This window comes from Pan paniscus, chromosome 23 (assembly GCF_029289425.2).
Source record: "Pan paniscus chromosome 23, NHGRI_mPanPan1-v2.0_pri, whole genome shotgun sequence".
NCBI classification, from domain to species: domain Eukaryota; kingdom Metazoa; phylum Chordata; class Mammalia; order Primates; family Hominidae; genus Pan; species Pan paniscus.
In genome coordinates this window covers 51429302-51452379 of record NC_085927.1, presented here as the reverse complement: position 1 = coordinate 51452379, position 23078 = coordinate 51429302, and the positions used below count along the sequence as shown (strand labels likewise).

The window sequence follows — 23078 nt, the reverse complement described above, 5'->3', positions numbered from 1 at the left end:
CCTCACAGTAGTCGTTGCCGGTAGCGGGTGTGGGGGCGCGAGCAGCGCAGGGCGGCCTCTCCCCCACCCCTCAGCCCGGGCCCGGGCTCGGTCCCCCCCTCTCCCTCCGCTTCGCACTCCCGTCGGGTACGGGAAGGTCCAAGCCGCTGCCGGGTGCCCGAGGGCCGTCGTGGCCGCCGTCGCCACGGGTCCCAATGGAGCCGCCGAATCTCTATCCGGTGAAGCTCTACGTGTACGACCTGTCCAAAGGCCTGGCCCGGCGGCTCAGCCCCATCATGCTGGGTGAGGGGGAAGGGGCCAGGTGGGCAGGAGGGCGGGAGCCAGGCCAGAGGGTGGCGGCTGGCCGAGGTGGGGAGACTTGGGCCACGACTCACGGGGAGACACATGGCCAGGAGGATGGAAGAAAAGCCGAGTGGAGAAGAGAGTGGTCTGAAGTTTGGGCCATCTGAGCCCCGCTTTAGCCTCGCAGATACCATCCTCACGTTTGAATTCAAGGGGAAGGGATGGAGGAGTCATGCCTCCACCTTGCAGGGGGCTCGGGCAGAAACAGAGCCCTCGAGAGCCCCTTCGACGAGGGTGTGGGGTAAACCAGCGCTGGATCCCGGCGGGTTCTCTGCCTCGCTCGGGTAGCCCAGTGCACTCCTGCCTCCTTGGCGCGGTGTAGGAAAGGTGAGGATGCCTGCCGCGCGGTGCCCCTCGTGGTGACAGAGACACTGCGGAGGTCGGGTGGCTCTCGGAGAACCTTGTCTCAGTGCCAAAAGGAAGCTCCCTTTGCAGTCCCAGGGATAGGTGGGATGGGGGAGATAGAGCTGCCTAGGGACCCAGCCATCGCCCCCAGGTAGGTCAAGTCAGGATAAGAGGAGCCCCGAACTCCAGAATTCACCAAGCAGTCTTCTCCCCACAGTTTCTAAGTTAATTGCTTTTGCTCAAATGGCAAGAAAGCAGTTTTGGGGGAAGTTTGGATGAGGCTGTGTGAATAAGGATTAGTAAAGAAAGTATTTCGGTTGTGCTCCATTAAACTACTTAACTGGCAGGAGAAAAACCAGCCCTCATTCAGTGAAGATCACACCTTATTTCAACTTAAATACAGGAATGTCTTGTGTAACACAGGAATTGTCAGGTTTGTAATTTCGGGTAACAATGAGCAGGAAAGAATTCCAGTTATTGAAAATTGAAGCTTTGACAGCATCCATTTGAATGGCTAGTTTTTCCTGGCTTCTGTGGAGACACTGGCGAATGATTTAGTTCATCTCTGTGAGACGAGGGGGCAGAGATCAAGTAAGGGAGGCTACTTTTGAGGGCATCCTTCAATGCCCTTGAGTTTCTAATATGTCGTAGTGAATTGAACTTCATCTCACAACCGTGGGTCCATGAGTTGTTTCTATATTTGGCTTCACATCAAAATCATCTAGGGTGCTTGTTAAAAATGCAGATACCCTCATTTCCAACATATATTGTAAATGAGATTAGAAAAAACAAGGTTAGAACAGCTCTTTAAATATGCAAATCAAAGGATATATATGTGCTTGCTTAGGCAAATAATTATCCGTAAGGATACACAAGAAATTGATAACAGCAGTAGCTTATGGAAAGGGGAACTTGATGCCAGGGGAACAGGAGTAGAAGAGAAACTTTGCTGTAAACTGTTTCTTACCTCTGGACCTGTGTATTACATACACATAATATCTATTTAAAATGAGAAAATTTTAATTATATGGATTCTAGAGCTTCACAAATACTAAATCAGAATCTCCTGGAGTTTTGGTCCAAAAATCTGTATTTTTAATGAGCTTATCAGCTAATTCTTATGTAGCCAACCCATTATTTGACAGGGGTTTGGGCCTAGATAACCAGTTGTTAAAATGATTGAGGCACATCTGAAAGCAAAACTTACAAAGTCACTGAGGAAGCTGTTACTCATTAATAGATTACATCAGTCAAGTGTTTTTTTTTTTTTTTGAGACGGAGTCTCGCTCTGTCACCCATGCTGGAGTGCAGTGGCGCGATCTAGGCTCACTGCAAGCTCCGCCTCCCGGGTTCACGCCATTCTCCTGCCTCAGCCTCCCGAGTAGCTGGGACTACAGGCGCCCGCCACCACAGCCGGCTAATTTTTTGTATTTTTAGTATAGACGGGGTTTCACTGTGTTAGCCAGGATGGTCTCGATCTCCTGACCTTGTGATCCGCCTGCCTTGGCCTCCCAACGTGCTGGGATTACAGGCGTGAGCCACCATGCCCAGCCCACATCAGTCAAGTTTTAACTAAACTTCTTGGAATGGAGCCATTTAGTTGTTTGTTTTTTTATCATAGTGAGGAATCAGATATTTCCTATACCCCACGTAAAACCTCCCCCTTTACACTGGGTATTTTTTATCCTATTACCTAATAATTATTGGGCAGCTGAAAGGAGCCTTAGGAGTCATTATTTCATTCATTCAGCAGATGTTTATTGAGCGTCTGCTCTATGCTAGTCAACGTGTTAAGGTAAATGAGGTTGATATAATGAACAAAGATGTTCTTTGCCATCATGGAGCTATCTAATAGGGGAGACATTAAAAATAAATACATAAATAGTTACAAATTGCATAAGTGCCTTCTGCACAGGAAGCACACTGGGTGCTGTGATAGAAAATAACAAGAGAGACCTTTTTTTTTTTTTTTTTTTTAGACGAGTCTTGCTCTGTTGCCCAGGCTGGAGTGCAGTGGGGTGATCTCAGCTCACTGCAACCTCTGCCTCCCAGGTCAAGTGATTCTCCTGCCTCAGCCTCCAGAGTAGCTGGGATTACAGGTGCATGCCACCACACCTGGCTGATTTTTATATTTTTAGTAGAGACGGGGTTTCACCATGTTTGCCAGGCTGGTCTTGAACTCCTGACCTCAAGTGATCCGCCCGCCTCAGCCTCCCAAAGTGCTAGGATTACAGGCATGAGCCACTGCACCCAGTGAAGAGACCTATTTTAAATAAGGGTATCAAGGGTAGTGACTTTGAAACTGGGAATTTAGGATGAGGAAGAAGTAGCCACAGGAGGGTAGTAAGGGAGTAACAGTGTTCCAGGTAGGAGAAAGATCAACCTGCCAAAGCCCTGAGACAGGAAAGAGTCTGGCCTGATACTGGAACTGAAAGAAGGCTTTTGTGGAGTGTAGTGGGTGAAGGGGAAAGTGCCGTAACTGAAGATGGAGTAATAGACCTGCCCCCTTCCCACTCCCCGCCCCTTTATATAGATGTAAAGTCCTGGAATGCCTCAGCCAAACATGGGAACATCACCCATTCATTGGGCACATCAGATTCTGATCTGAGGAAATCACCTTGTGTGCTAATCTACTTCGGTCTTCTCTACCTCTTTTTTCCATATTGCTTTTATACCTTTTGCAAAATTAATGAAGAAAGAATTAGCAAAGCTAGTAGTCATTACTTTCTAGAGTTGAAAACTTAAGGAAAATAGGCATGGTCTTACTGATTCATCCCATTCAGACAACACAAATCTTGAAGTTGGGTATGTCCCAGTTCTATAAGTAGCCATATATTGATTTCCCATTCCTAAATATATTTGAACCTTTAAAAAATCAATTTGTTTCCTGATTTTTATGATGAATTCTAGAAGTATATTAATAGCCACTATTTATTGAGAGCTTACCATGTGTCAGACCCTTTTTTCTGAGTACTTTGCGTGCATTATAATCCTCACCACAACTTTGTGAGATAAGTCCTGTTATTGCCTCCATTTTCTTGATTGAAGAACCTGAGAAGTAGAGTGTTAAGGAATTTGCCCCAGGTCCCAGAGCTACTAGGTGGTAGAGCTGGGTTATGAACACAGGCAGTCTGACTTCCAGAGCTCGCGTTCTCTGTCATTTTGAGATACCACCTCTGTGTAATACGTTCCTTTAAAATTGAAGTAAAGTAGATGCCTTCCTGAAGTTTGTAAAGGCATCCTTTGCCAAATGTTTCAAGTTTGGATGAGAAAAAAAGCTGGGTTCAATGTGTATGTGCCACTTACAATCTAGATTTATGATCATGCCTCTTAGTCTCCATTTTCCCAAATTAAATCCATGTGATCTCATCTGCAGTACCCTCTCAGGCTTCAGTTATGTCAGTTCTCCAATGGGAGACCTCATCTAGCTCTGTCGCAGTTCAGGATTAGACTAGATAAAGCCCAAGGTAATTCCCCTTTCCTGAAGCAATGTAAATTCCGTAGTTTTAGCCTGTCCTGTTTTCAGCCTCCTGGAATTGCCTCAAGTGAAGGCATTACTGTTCTATAGCTTTTCATTCACTATGAAAAATGGTCCCAAAATTATCTTCAGCATTCTAATTGAGCAGATAGCCTCATTGCACCTTTTTTCATAGTCACCAATTGCCTAAAATAATTAGCTATTATAAGTGTCCTTCAGTTCCTCCTCTTAATAATTTTGGCTGCTCTTTAAGTTTCTTGACCTCTTTTTGTGCCAGAGTACATGCAGAAGTGTGTGTGTGTGTGTGTGTGTGTGTGTGTGTGTTTTAATTGTGGTAAGAAGTACTTCATATTTGTTTATTTTCTGATCAGAAGTTTCGTGTACATGCATCACGTTTATTTTTCTTTACAAGCCCATTTCAAAACTGTTTTCAGATTTAAAGATTTGGAGACATAGAATATATAAATTTCTTGGCAGAATGAATTCTAATGAATATTAGAGATTTTACGCTATACTCAATTCTTTACTTCATTTTGTAGTACAAATAGTAATGAAATAAAAGATATGACGTGAACTCTGTCCTCCAGGAGTTTTTCTTTTTTTGAGGCAGAGTTTCACTCTTGTTGCCCAGGCTGGAGTGTAATGACACGATCTCGGCTCACTGCAACCTCCGCCTCCTGGGTTCAAGCAGTTCTCCTGCCTCAGCCTCCCAAGGAGCTGGGATTACAGACATGTGCCACCATGTCCAGCTAATTTTTCTATTTTTAATAGAGACTGGGTTCCACCATGTTGGTCAGGCTGGTCTCAAACTCCCGATCTCAGGCGATCCACCCACCTTAGCTTCCCAAAATCTGAACAAACCCCCCTCCCAAAGTAAGGCATGAGCCACCATGCCCAGCCCAGGAGTTTTTCTTAAAATATTATTTTCCTTTAAATAATGAACGTACACATATAACATTTGATAACAATATAAAACAGATTATGATTAGGTGCCAAAGTGAGTGAGTGGTGCAGGAACTATGTTACGCTTTGAAATAAGAGAGGCCATGGTGAGCTGAGCATGTCAGAAAGGCTTTGGCAAGAGCCTGGAGCTCCTGGAGGGCAAGGACTCTGTCCCCTTCCTTTATGTCCCCAGTGGCCTGTTGGAGCAGGTGTTCAGTAAGTATTGTTTATAGAAATGATTGAGACTTGAACTTAAGCTTGAAGATTAAGTAAAATTTATTCAAATCTGAGAGAGGTTTTTTCTGTTTTAATGCCATCTATTGTGCTTTGTTTTTGATTTTTGTTCACTGTGTGAACTGTTTTATACTCATCTAATGAATTAATTTAATAATCATGCAATTTCTTTAAGGCAAAATGGAAAGGAATATGGCTTACAAGCCCCTGCGTGATTCTGCTTTTTTAAATTTTCTTTTTTTTTTTTGAGACAGAGTCTTGCTGTGTGCCCAGGCTGGAGTGCAGTGGCGCGTGCCTCCCAGGTTCATGCCATTCTCCTGCCTCAGCCTGCTGAGTAGCTGGGATTACAGGCGCCCGCCACCGTGCCTGGCTAATTTTTTTTTTTTTCTTTTTTTATTTTTAGTAGAGACGGGGTTTCACCGTGTTAGCCAGGATGGTCTCCATCTCCTGACCTCGTGATCCTCCTGCCTCGGCCTCCCGAAGTGCTGGGATTACAGGCTTGAGCCACCGCGCCCGACCTGTATTTTTTTTTAGAAGAGACGGGGTTTCACCATGTTAGCCAGGATGGACTTGATCTCCTGACCTTGTGATCCGCCCGCCTCAGCCTCCAAAAGTGCTGGGATTACAGGCGTGAGCCACTGCACGTGGCCTGACCAGTGGTTTTCAAATGCTCTTTAGCTGTGAAACTCTTCCTTGAAATGAAATCTTCTGCAGATATGCATGTGGAAAACAGGTGAAAAGGAACTTTTTTGTTAAAAAAAAAAAAAAAAGAAGAAAACAAGGCGGGGTGAGGTGGCTTATGCCTGTAATCCCAGCACTCTGGGAGGCCAAGGCGGGTGGATCACCTGAGGTCAGGAGTTTAAGACCAGCCTGGCCAAGATAGTGAAACCCCATCTCTACTAAAAATACAAAAATTAACTGGGCACGGTGGCGCATGCCTGTAATCCCAGCTACTCGGGAAGCTGAGGCAGGAGAATCGCTTGAACTCGGAGGGCAGAGGTTGCAGTGAGCCGAGATCATGCCACTGCACTTCAGCCTGGGTGATAGAGTGAGACTCCATCTCAAAAAAAAAAAAAAAAGGATGTAGGCCGGGCACAGTAGCTCACACCTATAATCCCAGCTACTTGGGAGGCTGAGGCAGAAGAATCGCTTGAACCCCGGAGACAGAGGTTGCAGTGAGCCGAGATCACGCCACTGCACTCCAGCCTGGGAAACAAAGTGAGACTCTGTCTCAAAAGGAAAAAAGAAAGGATGTAAATTCACTCAATTCATTTTTAATGTTATTGTTGGCTCCAAGTGTTTGGTGGATGAATGAATAAGTGAAAGAATGAATAGGCTGGGTGCAGTGGTTAACCCCTGTAATCCCTGCACTTTGGGAGACCGAGGCGGGTAGATCACAAGGTCAGGAGTTTGAGACCAGCCTGGCCAGCACGGAGAAACCCCGTCTCTACTAAAAATACAAAAAATTAGCCGGGCATGGTGGCGCGCTCCTGTAATCCCAGCTACTCGGGAGGCTGAGGCAGGAGAATTGCTTGAACCCGGGAGGCGGGGGTTGTAGTGAGCCATGATTGCACCGCTGCACCCCAGCCTGGACAACAGAGCGAGACTCCGTCTTAAAAAAAAAAAAAATGAATGAATAAATAAGGGGATCTTTTTTCTATAGTCCCTATCTCCACTCTATGAATGGATGAGATCCTAAGTGTACCTTGATGCAATTGAATAGGAAGTGTGGCGTGTAGCTTACAGGCAAATTCAGTGATGATACAAAGGATATAAAGGAGAATAAAGTAGGGTTTGTATCCTGCAACTTTTGAGTTGTTTTTCAGGTGTGAAATAACTGAGGCCCCTCTTCAAAAATCTGTTTAGTAGGAATGGGTTTGAGCTGATGATACATCCATACCTGCCAGCTGTACTCCTGAGTCAGTGAGCATGCGCATCTGAGAAGATAGCAGTAGACTGGGAGTGCAGTATGCCAGGGTGGCAGAGTCATTGCAATAACAAGCCAGGCAGCCCAGATTGGGGTTAGGAACTTTGTCCTCAATAGCACTGTGTGTCAACCAACAAAGCTAACTAAACAGAACAGCTCATCTCAACAGATGTTCATGTCACATCTCAGGACCAGGTCCTTTGCTAGGTGCTGGAGTTATAAAGATGCATAAGAAACTGTCCTGGTTACTGAGGCAACTGTAGTCTAACTGGGGAGAAGGACACGTGAATAGTTTCAATACCAGGGTACTATGAGAACAACTATAAAACTTTCAAATTATAAACCCTAGAAGAAATGAGTTAGCCTTTATTGGGCATGTATTATGTCCCAGACCCTGTGCTACGCATGTGTCATGTATCGTCTCTTTTAATCCTGGAAATGTTATGAGGCAGGCAGTGTTATTATGCTTTTTTTTACAGAATAGGAAACTATAGTTTAAACAGTGCGTCCAATAGAACTTTCTGCAGTGATGGAAATGTTCTAGATCTGCACTGTCCAATAAGTAACCACTAGTCACATGTGGCTATTGAATACCTAAAATGTGGTTAGTGGAACTGAGGGACTGAATTTGTGCATTTATTTAACTTAAATAGCCACATGTGGTCAGTGGTCACCATATTGGACAGCTCAGGCTTAGTGTTCTCAGCCTCTGCAGTGTTCTCTGTGATCTGGTCCTCCATTACCTCTGGTCATCTTCTACTTCCCCTCCTCACCCATTCTAACTTCACTGGCCTCCTTACAGGCCTTCAGATAAACCTGGCATGTCATTGCCCCTGCATCCCTCTTTCCCTTGCCTCCTTTAAATCTTGGCTCAAAGCTGGGCCTGGTGGCTCACGCCTGGAGGTGGGAGGATCACTTGAGCCCAGTAGTTCAAGTCCAGGCTTGACAACATAGGGAGACCCCGTCTCAAAAACAAAAAACAAAACAAAACAAAAAATAGGCCTGGGTGGTACACATATAGTCTCAGCAACTGGGAAGCTGAAGTGGGAGGATCACTTGAGCCTGGGAGGTCAAGGCTGCAGTGAGCTTTGATCGCGTTACTGCACTCCACCCTGAGTAGCAGAGCAAGACCCTGTCTCAAAAAAAAAAAAAAAATCTTCACTCAAATATCACGTTCTCAAAGAGGCCCACCCTGATCATCCCTGAAACTCCCTTAACCTACTCTTTTTTTTTTTTTCTTTTTTTGAGACAAGAGTTTTGTTCTTGTCGCCCAGGCTGGAGTGCAGTGGTGCAATCGCAGCTCACTGCAACACCTCCCGGGTTCAAGTGATTCTTCTGTCTCAGCCTCCCGAGTAGCTGGAATTACAGGTGTGTGCCACCATGCCTGGCTAATTTTTGTACTTTTAGTAGAGATGGGGTTTCACCATGTTGGCCAGGCTGGTCTCGAACTCCTGACCTCAGGTGATCTGCCCGCCTCTGCCTCCCAAAGTGCTCGGATTACAGGCGTGAGCCACTACGCCCAGACCCCCTTAACCTACTCTTGTTCGTTCTATATCATTCACTATTGCTAACATGTTATGACTTATTATCATCATTATTATTATTGACTGTCCCCTCCCCCCACCTAGTAAGTGTCATGAAGGAGGTTTTTGTTTACTGATGTATCCTTAGTGCCAAGGATAGTGCCCGGAAGGTAGTAGTCACTCAATAAACCATTAGTTCACCGTTTAAGCCAGTAGGATTCACACCCAACCTGTCTACACCAGAACCTGTGTTCTTATTCACTATATTGTACTTCCTCCTTGTAAGCGTAGCATTCCTCACAAAGTAAATGAGAAAAGCTTCATTTGAAAGGAACACAGGGGCCAGGCGCGGTAGCTCACGCCTGTAATCCCAGCACTTTGGGAGGCCGAGGCGGGCGGATCACGAGGTCAGGAGTTCAAGACCAGCCTGGCCAACATGGTGAAACCCCATATCTACTAAAAATAGAAAAATTAGCCAGGCGTGGTGGTGAGCGCCTGTAGTCCCAGCTACTTAGGAGGCTGAGGCAGGAGAATCACTTGAACCTGGGAGGCGGAGGTTGCAGTCAGCCAAGATCACACCATCGTACTCCAGCCTGGGCAACAGAGTGAGACTGTCTCAAAAAAAAAAAAAAAAAAAAAAAGAAGGAACAGGTAAGAGAAAGCAGGTATCCTTAATTTCTCCAGTTTCACTGAACTATTAAATGTCTTCAAGTAAATAAGCAAATTGCAGCCATTTAAACAGCTGATTTATAAATGACAGTTCAGAAGGGCACATCAGCTCTATTTAAAATGCAGTGTTAGGCCACATAGAGTGGCTCACACCTGTAATCCCAGTACTCTGGGAGGCTGAGGAGGGCAGATCTCCTGAGGTCAGGAGTTCGAGACCAGCCTGGGCAACATGGTGAAACCCAATCTCTACTAAAAATACAGAAATTAGCTGGGCATGGTGGCGCACACCTGTAATCCCAGCCTGTACTTGGGAGTCTGAGGCACCAGAATCGCTTGAGCCCAGGAGGCGGAGGTTGCAGTGAGCCAAGATCGTGCCACTGCACTCCAACCTGGGCAACAGAGTGAGACTCTGTCTCAAAAAAAGGAATGTTAGTCTCCCCATTTTACATATAGTAAACAGGAAAGAGGAGATTTAGTATCTTATAGCCCAGTGGAACCCAGGGTTTGAAGATGCTCGTCCTAAATGGATTACCACTCCCCTTTGGCATCCAGTCTGGTTCTCATCAACCACTGTGAAATTTCACCTCAGTTTGGATAAGGTCAGAACCTGCCTCACATTCTTTAGGGTGCTATCCCCAGAAACCCCTGGCTAGGATCCCTCTATCCACTTGTGGTCTTTTTTTTTTTTTTTTTTTTTTGAGACAGAGTTTCGCTCTTTTCACCCAAGCTGGAGTACAATGGTGCCATCTCAGCTCGTCGCAACCTCCGCCTCCTGGGTTCAAGTGATTCTTCTGCCTCAGCCTCCCAAGTAGCTGGGATTACAGGCGCCTGCCACCACGCCCAGCTAATTTTTGTATTTTTAGTAGAGACGGAGTTTCATCATGTTGGCCAGGCTGATCTCAAACTCCTGACCTCAGGTGATCCACCACGCCTGGCCCACTTGTGGTCTTCCGGGCCAGAGCAGCAGATCTCTTGGTGAAAAGCAGACTGATCTCTGGAATTGGAACAGAGGCAGAAGTACTCCGCTACATTTCATTTTCTTGTTATTCCATTTAGCCTGGGAACACTAACAGCAAAGAATGGAATTTTACATGTAAAATAGATATAGCATTTCATATTAATTTCCTGGATGTTGAAATCTGTTCTTAGATTTTACTTACCAATACTGAAGTAGAATTTTTTTTTTTTTTTTGAGACAGAGTCTCACCCTGTTGCCCAGGCTGGAGTACAGTGGCACGATCTCGGCTCACTGCAACCTCCACCTCCCAGGTTCAAACGATTTTCCTGCCTCAGCTTCCCGAGTAGCTGGGATTACAGGTGCCTGCCACCATGCCCAGCTAATTTTTGTATTTTTAGTAGAGACAGGGTTTCACCATGTTGGTCAGGCTAATCTTGAACTCCTGACCTGTGATCCGCCTGCCTCGGCCTCCCAAAGTGCTGGGATTACAGGCGTGAGCCACCGTACCTTGTCTTTTTTTTTTTTTTTTTTTTTTAAGATAGAGTTTTGCTCTTGTCGCCCAGGCTGGAGTGCAATGGCGCAATCTCGGCTCAGTGCAACCTCTGCCTCCTGGGTTCAGGCGATTATCCTGCCTCAGCCTCCTGAGTAGCTGGGACTATAGGCATGCACTACCATGCCCGGCTAATTTTGTGTTTTTAGTAGAAACAGGGTTGTTGACCAGGCTGGTCTCGAACTCCTGACCTCATGTGATCTACCCGCCTCGGCCTCCCAAAGTGCTGGGATTACAGGCGTGAGCCACCACACCTGGCCTATTTTTTATTTTATTTGAGACAGGGTCTCACTCTGTTGCCCAGGCTAGAGTACAGTGGCGCAATCTCGGCTCACTGCCTCCCAAGTTCAAGCAATTCTCGTGCCTCAGCCTCCTGAGTAGCTGGGACTACAGGCGCATGCCACCACACCCAGAGAGTTTTTTTATTTTTATTTTTAGTAAAGACTGGGTTTCTCTGTTGGCCAGGCTGGTCTTGAACTCCTGGCTTCAAGTAATCTGCCTGCCTCGGCCTCCCAAAGTGCTGGGATTACAGGGGTGGGCCACTGTGACATGTCTGAAGTAGAATTTATTTTTATCTTGTGGAAGTCTTTACCCTTTTCCCCAAGGAGGTCATTGTACCTAATAAGAGCCTCCATTTATCAGACATCTGTATATCACATACTGTGAAGCTTTCTATACATTAACATTACCAGTCACAGCTACTCCGAACTGGAGAAACAGACTTAAACAGGCTGGGTAAACTTGCCCAAGATCCACCACTAGGAAGTGGAAAATCCAGGATCTGAACCCATATGGTCCCCTTAACTATCTCTGAGGATGCTATGCCAAGTGTGTGGTGGCTCATGCCTGTAATCCTAGCACTTTGGGAGGCTGAGGCAGGTGGATCACTTGAGGCGAGGAGTTCGAGACCAGCCTGGCCAACATGGCAAAATCCTGTCTCTACTAAAAATACAAAAATCAGCCGGGCTTGGTGGTGCATGCCTGTAATCCCAGCTACTTGGGAGGCTGAGGCATGAGAATCACTTGAACCCGGGGGGCAGAGGTTGCAATGAGCCGAGATCACGTCACTTCACTCCAGCCTGGGCAACAGAGAGACTCTGCCTCTAAAAAAAAGAAAGGCACAGGGCAAACAGCGAAGGTAGCAGTTAGCAATCAGTAATCTGCCATGTCGCCGTGTGAAGTGATAAGCAGGAGTGAGTGGGTGATGTTTGCTGACACTCCACGTCTTTCAATGCCCTTCCTCTGCCTCCTGAGCACTGCTGTAGAGTATCTCCCATGGACTCTTGGATGGTCTGCTTGGTCTGCTCTCTTCCCTCCAATTTATCTGCTATCCCACAACTACAGTTATCTTTTCCGAACATGGATCTGATCAAGGCACTCTCCAGCCTCACAGCCTCTTTGAGTCCAGGCCTGCCCGCTTTGCTGGCCATCCTGTTGGCCGCTCCTCCCCTTGGCACCATCACTGCCCCCTTCACTCTGCCCTGCAGGCTTTAGACTTCACAGCCATGCATGTGCACATCTTGTTCTCTCCCACAGAAATGTCCATCCCTGCCCTTACTTGTCATTGGTAATGGAAGCTCACAAAAGTAGTTTATTATATTTAGCACCTTATTTTTACCACTATGATACAGCGTATTAACATTGTGTTTTAGTTAATTATTTGTGTGTCTCAGTCCATTTGACTTTGAGTTTCTCAAAGGCAGGAAAGTAATACGTTCCTGTTTGCATTTCCACACCTAACATTGTTTCTGGCACATAGAGGTAGAATAACAGTGCCTTAACTATTTAAATGGATAGCATTTGCAAAGTTTTATCCTATCAGTTTCTGAAGGATTTCACCTCAATGAAGAAATGAGTAATAACATTCATTGTATTACTATAGTCTTACTGTACGTGAGACAGAGAAGTTAAAAAGGCATAGCTGAATTGACCCCAAAGAGGAAAGAATAGCAGACATAAAACTGGGGTACCTTTATACTAGTGTTTTTAATCTTGCATTCTGATAAAAGACTCTCATTACTTTTCAACTTACTTACACTCTGTCACAACCTAAAGACCTTACTGGAGGGGACTTGCATTCCTAGAAAGTCCCTCAAGAGGTTTATGACAGGTTACCCTGGGTTTGAGTGATGTCGTGAATTTACCAAGGCTGAGGGGCCACTTATTCTAGTCCCAAGTGGCTAAATCTCTTCTTCTCTCCACAGGGAAACAACTGGAAGGCATCTGGTAAGTTGGGTGGGTCTCCTTACTTTGACTAGTTTTGAAACAAGGCAGCACTCTATGCATTTCAGGTTCTAGTCTGTGGCTTCCAGCATGAAACCTAGCTCTCCATGCTATAAATCTTCAAGCCCTAAAGCAGTGCTTCTCATCAGTTCTTTTGCTCTCTCACCCTGGGACATTTGGCCATGTCCAGAGATATTTTTGGTTGTCATACAGGGAGGAGGATGCTACTGGCATCTTGTGGATAGAGGCAGGGACGCTGCTCAACAGACTAGAATGCACAGGACAGCCCCACACAACAAAGAACTATCCAGCCTCAAATGTCAATAGTGCCAAGATTGAGAAGCCCTGATCTGTGGTATTTATCATATTCATACCTTTGGTTTGTTGGTTTTATAAGACTGGTCCCCACAGTCCTATCCTTGGGCAGAAATTACTCTCATTGCATTATGGTGTTTGCTTTTTCTCAAAGTTTAAGTTTTCTGGCTTACTGTGTCTCTCTCTGTGTGACAGGCACACATCCATAGTTGTGCACAAGGATGAGTTCTTCTTCGGCAGTGGTGGTATCTCCAGCTGCCCCCCGGTGAGTGTCTTCCCCTACACTCTGTCCTGCAGTCTCAGGTTCCTGGGGGCTCCTGTAGACCAGGAGCTTTGCTTCTACTATGGACTTCTGGCATTGTTCCTCAAAGCCACCTGAAGACTCGGCTCAATAAAACCTTTCCCAGACACCCCAGCCAGTTCCTCTCCTCTCTGTTCCCATGGCACGTGTGGGTCCTTCTGTCTCACAGAGAGCATGTTATGGTGAAATGAGCTGTTTCTGGTTCTCCACAGGGAACTGTGTAAGCTCCTTGCGAGCTGAGACCTTCCATCTCCATCCCCTGCACAGTGTCCGGCTCATCCTAGGAACGCAACTGATGTTAAGCTGAATGATGAGGGCTCTGAGAAGCATCAAGAGTTGCCCAAACTTAAACAGCCAATAAGTGACACCAGTCCTAGAACCCAGGATTATCACACTAAAGCCCACACCCTTTTCCGAAAATTTCTTTTTTTTTTTTTTTTTTGAGATGGAGTCTCGCTCCGTCGCCCAGACTGAAGTGCAGTGGTGCGATCTCGGCTCACTGCAAGCTCCGCCTCCCGGGTTCGCGCCATTCTCCTGCCTCAGCCTCCCGAGTAGCTGGGATTACAGGTGCCTGCCACTACACCCAGCTAATTTTTTGCATATTTTAGTAGATATGGTGTTTCAGCATGTTGGCCAGGCTGATCTCAAACTTCTGACCTCGTAATTAGCCCACCTCGGCCTCCCAAAGTGCTGGGATTACAGGCGTGAGCCACAGCGCCCAGCCTTTTCCAAAAATTTCTATCAGCTATCCAAGTGTTGTCACAGTAGGTGCTCAAGCAATGGCCAAGCAGCCATTCATTTTGGTTGTGTGTTTGTTTGTTTTTGCTACATCCTACAGGAAGGATTTTTTTTTTTTTTTTTTTGAGACGGGGTCTTGCTCTGTCACCCAGGCCAGAAATGCAGTGGCACAGTCTTGCTTACTGCAGCCTCCACCTCCCAGGCTCAATGAATCCTCCCACTTCAGCCACCTGAGTGGCTAGGACTCAGCAGCACCACGCCCTGCTATTTTTTTCTATTTTTTTAGAGATAGGATCTCCCTATGTTGCCCAGACTGATCTCAAACTCCTGGGCTCAAGCAATCTACTGCATAAGCCAGAATTCTCCCATTGCTTTTGGAATAAAAGCCAGAAAACTCAGCATGGCCTCCCAGGACCTACCTGATGTGGTCTCTGACTCTGACTCTGGCCAGCCTCTTTTAGGTTGTTCCCTCCCAACCCTCACTCTCTTCTCATTCTTTGAACACACCATAGACATTGAAACCTGCACTCTGACATCAGTACACCTTCTTGATCCTTCACCTGGTTACGCCTCCCCATCCTTCAGATTTGAGTTGTGTCACTTTCTCAGGCAAGTCTTCCCTGATCCCTCAGACCGGGAAGGTCTCCTGTCATACGTACTGTTGGCATTCTGTACTTTTCCAGCCTCCCCTTAATTGCAGCTCATAATTATATACTGGTTTATGGGATTTTTCAGTTTCCCTTCCCTGCTACACTAAGCTTCTTAAGGGCAAGAATCTCATCTATTTTGTCCACACCACAGCCCCAGTGCCTAGCATAAGGCCTGACACACAATAAGTTCTCAATCCATAGTTGTTATATAAGTGAATAAGAGGGGTCAAAGAGTGACCTTTTAGTTTCTTACAACTCTGAGATAATTGTTCTCTGCCTACCATGGTTATCTTGCTCACCATGCTTTCCTCAGTGCCCAGAACAATGTCAGCTATGTAGGAGGTGCTCAGTGGCTATGAATGAATGATCTTTTCAGGGATCTCTGTTCTGGAGTGTTATCCCTTCCCAGATTTGTTCTCCTGCTGATCCCGTTGCTTCCCCAGTGGCTGGTTTCCCCACTCAACCTCAGTCTCTCCTTCAGTTTTCTCTGGCAGTCTGTTAACCACATGGCTGAGGGTTTTCTGTAGGCCTTTCGGGAGCCATTAACTCCCTTGCCCTATGATGGTGATAGGGCAAGGATTAGGCTCACAGATCCAAAAAGAACTGAATTATGGAAATATCTGCCAGCCTGCCAGATTTCTCACCGTCCTCGTTTTTCCATTATTACACGGGATATCAAGTATATCATAAGAAAAACTGGCTGCATACTTTATGCAAATAGGCATGGAGAGATGGCCTGTGAAGTGTGAGCCATTTCTCTTGTCCTGTTCTGTCCTCATGATGAGACATACTGGGGACAAAAGTAGACTTCAGATTCTGGGTTTCTCTTTCTCAGCTGAGTAAGTGGACAGCATCAGGAGTCAGAGCTGCAAGAGAATCAGCTTCCCAGGGCCCCCCTCCCCTCCAGAAACAAGAAGTCCGACTCCTAACTGTGCTGCCAGCACATGGCAATGAAAAGTGACCAGAAAGCTCTAAGCCAAGCTTGTCCAACCTGCAGCCTGTGGGCCATACGCAGCCCAGGACAGCTTTGAAAGTGGCCTGACGTGAATTTGTAAAGTTTCTTAAAACATGAGATTTTTTTATCTTTTTTTTTTTTTTTTTTTTTAAAGCTCATCAGCTATCATTAGTGTTAGTGTATTTTGTGTGTGGCCCAAGACCATTCTTCTTCCAGTGTGCCTCAGGGAAGCCAAAGGATTGGACACCCATGCTTCTAAGCTATTGCATCCTTGATACAAATAGCAAATTGCATTCTTCATCTGCCCAGGGTGCTCTGCAAGTTAAATATGAAGTCAGACTGGGCGCAGTAGCTCACACCTGTGATCTCAGCACTTTGGGAGGCCGAGGTGGGTGGATCACTTAAGGTCAGGAGTTTGAGACCAGCCTGACCAACATGGTGAAACCCTGTATCTACTAAAAATACAAAAAATTATCTGGGCATGGTGGCAGGCACCTGTAATCTCAGCTACTTGGGAGGCTGAGGCAGGAGGATCACTTGAACCCGGGAGGCGGAGGTTGCAGTGAGCTGAGATTATACTCCAGCCTGGGTGACGAGAGAAACTCCGTCTCAAAAAAAAAAAAAAAAAAAGTCAGAACAGAGTGTTTGTAGTCTACTGTGGGAAGCCACATTAAAACATTCAGTGGAGATGGTAACTTAATGACTTCCTTTGGGTTGGCTCTTTTAGGGAGGGACATTGCTTGGGCCTCCAGACTCTGTGGTTGATGTGGGGAGTACAGAAGTCACAGAAGAAATCTTTCTGGAGTACCTCTCCTCCCTGGGGGAGTCCCTGTTCCGGTGAGTGGAGACAGGGGTGGTGGTTAGTTGTGTCTGTCTCCCCAACTAGATAATAACCCCTGGAGGCAGCTGCCATGTCATATCATCCTTATCACTCAGCACAAGGCCTGGCCCAGTTTTTTGCTGAATTAACATGAACAAAAGGCAGTTATGCTACAAAAAGCTCTAAGTTGTTCTGATACAGATATTCCTTCAAACATACTTTCTGCTGAAATTTTTAGAGGAAATAAGGGCTTTTCATTCCTTCTGATTAAAATCGGCAAGCGCTGTTCTCAACCTGTATTGGCCAAGTTTGCAGAAGGAAAAACAGGGTTTGCAGAAGGGTTGGGATGAAATACAAACTTGAGCAGATTTTCTCTGAAAGAGGCTTTAGTCAGTTTCAGTAAGGGGGTAAACTCTTAACACCAGAGTTCTGCTTTCGTGAATGTAAAGATTCTCCTGAAACTGTGTAGGAGCCATGTCTTTTCAGTTTCTCCTTCCCTTAAAAATCAGTTATTAATGGCCAGAATGGCAAATAAGCAGTGCTTTTCTGGTGTATGAGACGGGGGAAATCGCAATCCTCACATTGAGCTGTGCTCACCATTCCACTGCCTAGCTTGAGTTATTCCACATAGACGCTTGCTGGTTTCTCATATATGTTCTGCAAACCTTTCAATGTACAGAGGTGAGGCCTACAACCTCTTTGAACACAATTGTAACACCTTCAGCAACGAAGTGGCACAGTTCCTGACTGGGCGGAAGATTCCTTCTTACATCACAGACCTGCCCTCTGAAGTTCTCTCCACGTAAGTGTGGCCTCTGTCCCTGCCCCTGCCTTGGCCAACCTTGAAAATCCCCATTCATGGTCAGTGCCCTTCCTCTGGCCCCCATCTGCCCTCCCAACCAGGTGGGCCTGCCCTGATGGCAGATTCTAACACAGAAGGCTGCCATTCTCTCCATCCACTGATGCGCACCTGTATTACCTCCACCTTCAGAGCTAGACCAGCTCTGCCCTGGCCTAAGTGCAACCACAGAACTTAGACACCCACTTGACACTGGCTTCAGTACTTGCACAAAATTCTGGCGTCTGTCCTTCCCATTGTGCTTGAAGCATGCCACTCCCCAGAAGCACCCAGTTAAAATGCAATGTTAGACAAGCAGAGAGGGGGTCAGAAAAATAGTAGGGGGGCTTGTTTTGTAGCTGTTGATTTGCCTTACACTGCACCATGAGCTCTTTGACTCCCTCAACGACTATGTTCTACTTGCCCTCATGTATTACAGCACAGTCTTCAACAGATGTTTTCTTCAAGAACACTCTGCAGCCCGTTCTGTCCTGATGTGCCCCAAGCCTTGGAAGAGCCTTGCAGGCCATCATCCAGGCAGTATACCCCGAAAGGACACAACACCCCCAAAGCCATCTCACCTCCTCCCTCTTGTCGTTGATTGCATTCAGGCAGCCTCTGCTCATTCCAGGACCATGTCTATTTGCTTATTCTGACTCAGTTTATCCTGAACTATGGCCTTATTTAACAGAGATCCTGGCAGGTTTCGCAGGCCCAGCAAGGTGGGCTGTTTTTTATATCTGAGGAAGCACCTCCCAGGAAGAGCTTGCATAGGAAACAAGACTGCTGTGGCAGGCTGGTGAGGAGCCCCAGTCCGCCAGCCCTGGCCCTGCCTTCCTATCATTCGATGAGTTTGCAGTCCCACAGCTCTGCTGAGGGATCTAGGTTATGGGGCCCTGAGCAAACTGGAGTAGCCAGAATGTTCTTGCTGTTATTATTTTATGGGTGGAGTTCCTGGAATTGTCTGAATTAGGTTTGATATTTCTAGGTTTCATCTGTCTATACTTTGGAGTACTTCATTCCTTTAAACTTGGAGATGATTTTCAAAAATGGCAGTATCCACTGAAGAAAAAGCCAGTGACTTAAAAGTTTCTGGGCAACCTTATTTATGGTTGTCGTAATCATGGAAAATCTCCAAACTCCAGTATTTGTAGTACTTTTTCCATCTGTTACTATGAGAGCAACCTAGGAGCCCTTTAGAAAGGCATTAATGGCTGGGCCCAGTGGCTTATGCCTGTAATCCCAGCACTTTGGGAGGCCGAGGCAGGCAAATCACTAGGTCAGGAGTTCGAGACCAGCCTGGCCAACATGGTGAAACCCCATCTCTACTAAAAATAAAAAATTAGCCAGGCGCAGTGGCACATGCCTGTAATCCCAGCTACTTGGGAGGCTGAGGCAGGAGAATTGCTTGAACCTGGGAGGCAGAGGTTGCAGTGAGCCAAGATCACGCCATTGCACTCCAGCTCTAGGCTAGAGGTAGACTCTGTCTCGGGGTGAAAGAAAGGCATTCATACTGGCAACCTAGCATTTGTCATTTTTCCAGAATATTCCCTGTACTCCCTGGCAGACCTCTGTTCCTGAAAAAAATCCAGTTGTTTGCTGTCCTCACCCCTTTGTCTTCTTTTTCATGTCCTTCTTCTTTTGCCTCAGTTTCCCTGCTTAAATTTGATCTTTTCCTTGCTCACAAGAATTAAAGACACAAGCACATACAGCACAGAAAGTTCTAGTTCTCTGTATGTAGCCAGCCTACTCAAACCACAGCTAACCAGGCTCTAGAGGTGAGGCCCTGAGGAGGGAACCCCAGGAATAAAAATACAGAGCAGGCTATTTCGGAGATGCCCTCCAAGAACACTGGTGTGTGAGGCAGGTGGGAAACTTAAGTGAGGTGACGAGGTGCTCTTTCCTTCTCTGCTGGTGCTGCTGCTGCTGCCACCAACGCCCACTCCTCCTCCCTACCCGTGGGCAGCACAGGGTGTGTGACAGCAGGCCACATCCCAGAGCCCACCCCTCTCATGTCTCTGTTTCCTTGCAGGCCCTTTGGACAGGCACTTCGGCCCCTCCTGGACTCCATTCAGATCCAGCCTCCAGGAGGGAGCTCCGTGGGCAGACCCAACGGCCAGAGCTAACAGGACTGCCTGGGACCGCCCTGCCTCACCAGGGCTTTTCCTTTTTAAACAAAACAAACCCTACCAGATTTCTATTTTATAATTTTACATCAGAGCTAACAACCAGGGGACGGCTTTTTAAATTTCCCAGGGAAGGAGACCGTCAGGCCGCATGTAGACAATGCTGCTAAGAAACAGAACAAAATGCCACCCCTTCTAATAGTATTATACTAATTTATTAAGGCTGTCTTGTCTGTGCGTTCACTTCGGACGCTGTTTCCTAAGCGTCCTCCACACTGGAGAAAGGGAGGGGCTTTGTTTAAACAGAAAGCGAGTCACAGTTTGCGGGAGCCCCAACCTAGAACTCTTTCCAGAGAACACTCACGCTCTACCCAAGTTGCCAACACCTGTGGGACCCAGGTGAGTTTTAGAACATCCGTGACCCAGAAAGTTACTCTAGTGTTAAATGAACCAAAGGATTTGGTGTACATGGGACCGGTTTCAGGATGACTAACCTAAGTGAACTCTTTAGCCACAACCCTCACCTTCCCTCCCTTACCCCAAGCAAGGCCAGTGCTGGAGCAGCCATTGCCTCCGGATCAAGGGAGTAACAGCAAGTATCAGGCCAGAGAAAACAGGATAAAGCCATTCCTCCTTCCACCTAGATGGATTGCCAATCTTCTGCCATCAATTTTGGGAAACCTGCCTTTGTGCCCCCGAGGCTGCCTTTCCTCAGCATAGCTGACTTGTCATAGTGGATGAGGTCTGGGCTGGAGCAGTAGAAGCCAAGGCCTTTTTTCTGCAAGTAATGATGTAGGTTATTTGCAGTCTCTGTAACCACCATCCAGGCCAGTACGCAGTATTTAGCTGGGGACCAAGGGATGGGATTCCCTACTCTAAGAAAATACCTTTATTTTAATTATTATTATTTTTTGAGACGGAGTCTCACTCTACCACCCAGGCTGGTGTGCAGTGGCATGATCTCGGCTCACAGAAACCTCTGCCTCCCGGGTTCAAGTGGTTCTCCTGCCTCAGCCTCCTGAGTAGCTGGGATTACAGGTGTGTGCCACCACGCCAGGCTAATTTTTGTATTTTCAGTAGAGACAGGGTTTTGCCATGTTGGCCAGGCTGGTCTGGAACTCCTGACCTCGGGTGATCCACCTCCCTTGGCCTCCCAAAGTGCTGGGATTACAGGTGTGAGCCACCGCCGCCTGGCCAGAAAATACCTTTGATATGGAAAGAATAATGATGTGAGGCCTGGCGCGGTGGCTCACGCCTGTAATCCCAGCACTTCGGGAGGCTGAGGCAGGCAGATCACTTGAGGTCAGGACTTCAAGACCAGCCTGGCCAACATGGTGAAACCCCGTCTCTACTAAAAGTACAAAATTAGCCGGGCATGGTGGCGCATGCCTGTAGTCCCAGCTACTCGGGAGGCTGAGGCAGGAGAATCGCTTGAACCCGGGAGGCAGAGATTGCGATGAGCCGAGATCGTACCAGTGCACTCCAGCCTGGGCGACAGAGTGAGACTCCATCTCAAAAAAATAAAATAGTGAAGTGGAATCAAGGTGGCAAGAAAATTTAGAATCGTTTCTGATAGGGACTTTCCCTTATCCTAAATGTGTTTTGAAGGCACACGTTATTTCCATTGTCATTCTGACTTTAGAAAGGCAGGTTGGGGCATGAGTGGGCATTTTCCTAATGACTTGCTGCTAGGAGGTTATAGGCAGGGAACAGTCTGGGAGTCTCTAATCCAGAGAGACTTTCAGATTCCCTCTCTTCACGTGAACCTCCATTAGTTAGATTTTGGGAAAGTGAGCATGAAGAAGGGACTCAGAGCTGCCAGGTACCCGAGTCTCAGGTCTGACATCCTTGGGCCCCTTCTGCCACAACTTCTTGCCACTTCACGGACTTGAATTATGTTGCTTCTTCCTGGAAGTCTGGCCTGCAGCACAGGCCTTTCCTCTCCAAAAAGCTGCTGCTCATTTCTGGCCCCATCTGCTGCTATCTTTGCCATCAGCCATCACAGTTTGGCATCATCAGAGTCTCAGCTAGAGGAGCTGTCATTCTGCCTCAGTGTTTGCCTGTGACCTGACCAGGGGCATGACCAGCTGGGATGTCAAGTGACATTTGGGAACTTGTAGAGGCCAAATGATTGAAAGTTTAATTCTTCTCAAGACCCACTGATTTGCCAGTGTGCATGGAAATAATAGATTAGAGCAGAAACTAGCAGGGACTGTTGTATAATCGTGATCTACTAGCAGAATTGGGCCCAAAGAGAAAGAATTTCTGAGGCTGGGTTTCTTCTGGGAGGGTAGCAGGTTGGTCTTGGCCAGTGCTCTGTTTCCCACCAGTGTTGTTCCCTTTTCCAGCTTGCCTGGCCCGGCTCTGTCTTCCAGGGTCCTGCTCCAGACCCCTCTGCCTGGGGTCTCCCCTCCATCCAGGGGGTTCTGGGCATCACAGCTCCTTTTTTTCCTTTCTCCTCTTCCAGATCCAGTTTCAGCTGGTTTGCTTCTTCCAGCAGGCACCCTTAGGCCCAGGAGCAGCTCCCCTGAGAGAATTTGAGTCACTCATTTCCTTGAACAGCACCCCCCTTTATACTAGCAGCCATTTGTGCCATTGCCTGTGCCCTAGGGTTTGTGGGGAGAGAGCGAGGGATCACTGAGCAGTTTTCCCAGAGCTCCATGGGAAGGCAAGCTCTCCCTCCCAATGGGAGCCCCACTGTCACTAACTGTAAACTCAGGCTCAGGCTTCAACTGCCTACCCCCATCCTCATATTTCTGTCTGTCCCAGCACCTCAGGAGCATTCTCATTGTGGCCGGCTAACTCCACCTGGATGTGAACAGGCAAGCACAGTGGGAAGAGTCACGTACTTGTATTGCACAGTGGACACCTCTAGAGGTCCATTGGTTTAAAGGGATAGGGAAGGAGGAGGGATGAGACCATCACCCCCTCCCAGAAGTAAATCTAGTATCTGAGTTTTCTTTATGCCCTTGAGTCAAACTAATAACTGTCTAGTACGGAGGTGTTTGCTGGTTTTCTTCGGTGTTTTTTCTAATGCAATAAACTCATTTCTGCCTGCTGCATTTGTGTGGTGCCTGAATCAGGTCTGCACATGCATCCAACATGAAGCGACCCCAGGCTTTTGGGTCCCTTGGAGCTTAAGTC

General features: G+C 46.9%; 1 protein-coding gene across 2 annotated transcripts; it reads left to right on the top strand.

Moving 5' to 3' along the window:
* The first annotated feature begins 83 nt into the window (after positions 1 to 83).
* On the top strand, positions 84 to 22996 carry DESI1 (desumoylating isopeptidase 1). 2 transcript variants are annotated; one of them, XM_003814634.5, is made up of 6 exons: positions 84 to 282; positions 13173 to 13194; positions 13702 to 13771; positions 16878 to 16987; positions 17650 to 17772; positions 19841 to 22996. In XM_003814634.5, exons 1-6 carry the CDS (start codon positions 195 to 197, stop codon positions 19932 to 19934), a joined length of 507 nt encoding a protein of 168 aa, XP_003814682.1. In that variant the 5' UTR covers positions 84 to 194; the 3' UTR covers positions 19935 to 22996. The 2 variants fall into 2 exon arrangements, with proteins under 2 accessions (XP_003814682.1, XP_008965647.1); XM_008967399.5 differs by having other exon boundaries at positions 18248 to 22996.
* The last annotated feature ends 82 nt before the right edge of the window (positions 22997 to 23078 follow it).

Excerpts from the sequence above, each read along its gene's own strand:
- DESI1 (XM_008967399.5), top strand. The coding sequence starts at position 195 with ATGGAGCCGCCGAATCTCTATCCGGTGAAGCTCTACGTGTACGACCTG. Across the intron at positions 13,195-13,701 it reads AAACAACTGGAAGGCATCTG|GCACACATCCATAGTTGTGC; the intron begins GTAAGTTGGGTG and ends TCTGTGTGACAG. Across the intron at positions 16,988-17,649 it reads CTGGGGGAGTCCCTGTTCCG|AGGTGAGGCCTACAACCTCT; the intron begins GTGAGTGGAGAC and ends TTCAATGTACAG.